The sequence below is a fragment of the Eimeria necatrix genome, genomic scaffold (assembly GCF_000499385.1).
Source record: "Eimeria necatrix Houghton genomic scaffold, Enh_scaff1846, whole genome shotgun sequence".
In the NCBI taxonomy this organism is placed as follows: domain Eukaryota; phylum Apicomplexa; class Conoidasida; order Eucoccidiorida; family Eimeriidae; genus Eimeria; species Eimeria necatrix.
This window is the reverse complement of record NW_013652499.1, coordinates 1-5,274: the sequence shown is the minus strand read 5'-3', so window position 1 is coordinate 5,274 and position 5,274 is coordinate 1. Positions and strand designations below refer to the sequence as shown.

At 47.4% G+C, this 5,274-nt stretch overlaps 1 protein-coding gene across 1 annotated transcript; it reads left to right on the top strand.

Annotated features, from left to right (window-relative positions):
- Positions 1 to 4,530: 4,530 nt before the first annotated feature.
- ENH_00023580 (SAG family member) lies at positions 4,531 to 5,274 on the top strand (the record flags this gene model as incomplete). Its single annotated transcript, XM_013579698.1, has 3 exons — positions 4,531 to 4,621; positions 4,719 to 4,834; positions 5,002 to 5,274. Coding segments are annotated over 3 exons (480 nt in total), but the record flags the coding sequence as incomplete, so codon positions are not given.

Genomic DNA, 5,274 nt, shown 5'->3' with positions numbered 1-5,274 from the left:
GAGACCAACAAAACTGCTGTTTACAGTGACAAAGCTGTGTCATTTGTCGCCCTGTACAACCCGAAACCCAACCCTGTTGTCAGCTGCGTGCTTCTCCAGTGTCCTACTGCGACTGTCCCTGGCGTCCCTGGTGGACGCAGACTCTCATCTGGCTCCACCACAGTCGAAGCCGTCATTTGCTTGACGAACCCCGCTGCCTTGGAAGAAAACACAGCCCCATTCAAGTACAAATTTGTTACAGTCACCAGTTATGTATAACCTTCCGAGCTGCCTTAACGTCCGTTTTGAGTTGCACTCTGGCGTTGTCATTGTTTGAAATAGTCGTCGGCTATGTCTCTCCCGTGATTTTTTCGCAGAGAAGACGAATGGAAGAAAATCGTGGAGGCGATATCTGGCAACAAGAGCGGAGTTTCCTCAGTTGGCCCTTCAGTCGCTCTTGTTTCTGCGATGGCCATCGCCGTATTCACTCTTTTCTAGAAGTTCGTTGGCTTTTGAGGGCTGTAGCAGTAGACACGACAGAACAAGTGTATCTTAATGGAACCTTGGAGGACAGATGAGTTCCCTTCGAGGACGCGATGAGATCAAAACGGTATTCTTGTTTCTATCTATTTCGAGGGAAAGAAAACGGAAGACATTTTATGATCCGTTGCAGCAGAGGGTCGCACGTCTTGTGATGCCCAGCATTATTTTCTATGTGTAGGGGATTTTATGGTGATCGGCATGAAGCAACAACCGAATGGCTGTCCGTGCCGCCTTCTTCTGGAGAACCTATAGTGCTTTGAGGCTTCTTTAGCTGAATTAGGCAAACAAATGTTTGGGAGCGAATAATTAGACTCCAAGCAGCCACAGGCTATTTCCGAAGGGCTTGTTTCACGCACTAGAAGTGGCGCATGAGTAACGTTTGTATGCAACCACTGCGAAAGAAAACTCTTCTGTCGCCTTGGCCAGTGAAGTTTACAATGCAACTGTGGTCGTTTGTTTGAAGGAAACGCTAGCTTTCCCCCGCCTGAACCGGACGATTGAGGCACCAACCAATTTTTAAGGCCGCTGTGATAGTTCATATGTCAATCAGACGTGTGTTGCGAGCCACTACTAGTAGTGTACGTGAGTCGATAGATTATTCAATAATAATTAGCCAATAGCCCGAAGAAACGGTTCAGACCAGTGCTCAGAGGTTGATTTGCGTAGGAGGTTAAAAATTTACAGTTTGGTCCTCATTACATCTTCAATTACATCCAGCATGCTTCGATTATTTTCGATTAATGAAGTTGAGCTAGGTTGGTCTAAGCAGGTTTAGTCGAAACGAGGAATATACCACCGAATGAGGCACCTATTGAGATTTTCAATTACTATTGCATCCGGCAGCTGCTCATAGCGAGATCGTGATTTCCAGTAAGAACACGATTATTGTGGAGGAGAATGCGCCCATGGGGTAGTAACCCGCACAGCCAACACTTGGGGCTGGCTGGCTGTTGACAAGGCCGCGGAGCTGAGTGCTTTGGTTCAACGATCGCAGTCAGCTTCAAACCCGCTTAGTGTAGGAACAGCTACTGCTTTCACGGGGACAGGAAACTCACTTTTTTAGTAACCTTTTTCTCGACCGGCTTGCCTTATTCTATCTTGGGGTGTTCAGCCACTAGAGATAATTATAGATAGTTTGTGTTGAACGTTTGTGTTGGCCTATATTTAGACCGCTTTGTGTATAAGGCAGTGTTGAGGAGCATTTGCGCACTGCGTTGTTTTTCATCCTCTGGTGCGGGGATTGAAGAGAGCACGTGAGCAATGCAGTCAATGTTGGCGAACAGTACCTTGTGAGAACTTTGTTTTGCGCTGAACATGTGCTGGATTGCGGAAATTTTCAGCTGGTAATCCGGCAACCCAGAGCAACACAGGCCGTATGGCATCCCGGAAAGATCACGAAAAGCCGAAGTCTGTCGTTAGCTCTGTTATCACGGATATAAAGTTCACTAAGTTTCCTCAAATATCTTTTCTTAATCTGTTTTCTGCCTATTATATTATTTTTAAGGGATTCTTGGCCTTGTTTTTGCTCCCTTTGTCCTCGTGCTTGTGCTTTATGAACACATGACCGCGAGTCCTGGAACAACGGGAACAGCAGAAGAGCATGTTGTGCAGAAGCATTGTTCATCCAGAAGTGCCGTTCGCCCTGCAACGCTTTTGCTATTTCATATTTCAGACACCTTTTGTGTGCGCCGGAGTTTCTCTCGCGAAACGCCTAACTGCTTAGACGGTTTGAACTAGGCGAAGACAGCTGCGTGACTCGCTCAGTTCATACAGTCATCTGAAGAAACACGTGTGCTTCCGAACCCCCCTGATACTGGAAGAAAGATAAAGGCAGCTATCCTTTTAAGCGAAATACCCCCAAAAATAGCAGGGGTAAGCCGCGTCATGAGCTCATTGCTATCGCAAGTTCTAGTGCTACGCCGGCGAGAATGACTGCAACACGGCAGGGCAGTAATGGAAGGACTGGTTTCGTTCTTCAGCAACACGCTGCCCTCAAACTACAGAGTATCGGACAATCCTGAGCTGCACAGCATCAAGGCCACTTCCTTTGTCGCTCTGTATAACCCCAAAGCAAGCCCTGTAACAGCGGCACCTTTTTCAGCAGCACAGAAGGAAAAAAGTTGGCTGCCCCGGGCCTCTCAAGACGCCACGACGGGCGGACGCTAAAAGGACTTCACAGTGAAGAGGAACTTACCTTGGCCGTTACATTTGTGATGAACCCGGAGGCGTTCACTACTGGGACGGCACCATTCAAGTGGGAATACAAGGGAAGACCACGGAGCTGGCTGCATATGGCCCAAACTGCATCGACAGCCTTGCATGACTATCTTTTGTATGTAGCGGTTTTTCCAATGGAGGGAAAAGATAGTATTTTTTGTGCTGTGTCTGGATTTGCAGGGAAGAAGAGTGACAGAAGATTTTTCATGCGATAGGTATTAGATATTGTGAATGCAATGCTGTAGAAGAGTATCCTATGTCGGCAGCTTCACGTAGCGAGACGCCAAAGGAAGAAGGCCCGATCAATAGTTTGTTCGTCCCTTGCCCCATCCCTTCCCCTCAATTTTTGGCAAAAAAGGGTGCCTTTCCCGTTGGTTTCTGAAGAACAGTCGTTTAGGCTCGAATTTTGACTGTTTGAAGTTCAGCACAAGAGTAAAATTCGTTCTTTGCAATGTTTTTTTGTTCTCTGATACGGTAGTAGACTGAAGAACATGCATTCCAGGCGATTCTACACAGCTACGTACGACTCCTATATGGTTCCCCGTTTTAACTCCTCCTTAGGTGGATCAGAACACTTGAAAGGTGCATAGTTCTCCCAGACTGCATATTAAGCTCCCTTGGCAAGGGATGAGCCACCCCAGCGCAAAGCCGCGAAGACCACCTGTCTTGGAAGGGAATCGGCCACATCTGAAACTTTTTCCATCTATTGAGTCTGTCAGCACTGCGACTTGTTTGCTGAAAGACATTCCAATATCAGAGTTCATCTGCGCACACCACCGGATGATCCATCATCGGGCACGTCTACCTACGCTGGACGTTACTTTTAGCCTAGTCGTCTTCACCTCCTGTTTCTTGCCTCATCTGACAGGGAAAAAAAATAGAAGTTTCAAAGATTTCAGCTCCTTGTAACCGCTGCGGCTCGGCAGAACGTATTTCAGCATTTGCGTTCCGATGCGGCTTCTCTGGATTCGAAAGACGCGAGCAGGTTGCACGCAAGGCGGCGAGTGACAGAGCGGGGGGTAAGCTTTCTCATATGCACATCTGATACAATACCATAACGGCAAGAGATGCAAACTGCCCTTCCTAGCGTCTAGTATTTTTCACTGAATTGCACAGAAGGCTCTGCAACCCTCTAGGGTCTCGGCATGTCGTAACAATGCCAGCAGGCGCGTTTGAAAAAAATCTGCCATCCAAAAAATGTTTATCTAATAAGCCAAGTTCTTGTTTATGACTGTTTGTTTGCGACATTTGAGAAGGAACGACTTGCTCTGCAGTACATTGTGTACGACCTCACTGAAACTGGCAATGTGCTGCCCTGCTTTGGGCACCAAGATGTCATGTCTGAAGCCCTACACACATGCATAACTTGAAGGCTAATTAATAGCGCAATGCGCTAGCTAGCTCATCCGCCCCATTATGGAATGTGTTCATAAGCTGTTCTTCCGATAAATCAGGCCTCCAATGCAATGTGCCGTTACGCAGATCCTCATGGAGAGCAGAACAGCTGCACTGTGGAGGGAGAAAAGGCTGCATGTCTTTGTCACAAGCATGGTCTTTTAGCACATTTAGATAATTTTTCATTTTTTAAAAGAATTTTTTTGCTGTTCTGCTTCGAAATATTGGCAAAATGCTGTAGAGGAAGCCGAGCGGCCATTCGCGAGGAGCAAGTGGGGCATGGCGGGCGCTGTGAGCTTGAACCTAGCTGTCTCACTAAGATGTCGCCAGCGCCCTCATGTGAACCTCGAAGAAACTTTCTCCGTGTTTTTGAACTAATCTCACTTGTTGTTGAAAATGGCTCGCGTCGCTTTCTTCTCCCTCGTTTCTGTGCCACTGCTCTTCAACCAGACAATCGCTCAACAAAAAGCTGCTACTCCAGAAGCGCGTGAGGACTTTCTTGCACGTTTGCGTTCATGTCAGAAATGAAATCCTAATTTTATCACTTTATTTGCATTCCAGTATCTTTTGTGAAATTTTCCCAGAAAAATTGGACTGCCTGGAGGCGATGAACGGGCTGAGGACGGCCGCAGGGCTTGCTGAATTTAAAGAAGCGTCAATAGCCACGCAAGTTCTGCCGGAAAAAACTGTTGAAAGGGCTGTTACAGTGGACCCTGAAGCTCTGTGGGGGGAGATTTGCCCCAAAGTTACAGGGGTGAATTTCGTTCGCTGCATTGTTGGTGTGGAGCGTCTCAATGTTCTAGGTTATTTCGGTGCGCGAAACTGCACCGTCACTGTGTTTCTTTTTTTTCCTCTTTTTGTGTCCAGACGGATTCCGATGAGACTACTCAAGCCGGGAAGCTCACTGGCACATTTGCTTACTACCCTGTTGCTGACGGCAAGAAGGACTGCAACGCTGCAGTCGAGTACTGGAAGGCCGGGTTCTCCCTCTTCAAAAATGAGCTTCCCCCAGAATTTACAGAGACCAACAAAACTGCTGTTTACAGTGACAAAGCTGTGTCATTTGTCGCCCTGTACAACCCGAAACCCAACCCTGTTGTCAGCTGCGTGCTTCTCCAGTGTCCTACTGCGACTGTCCCA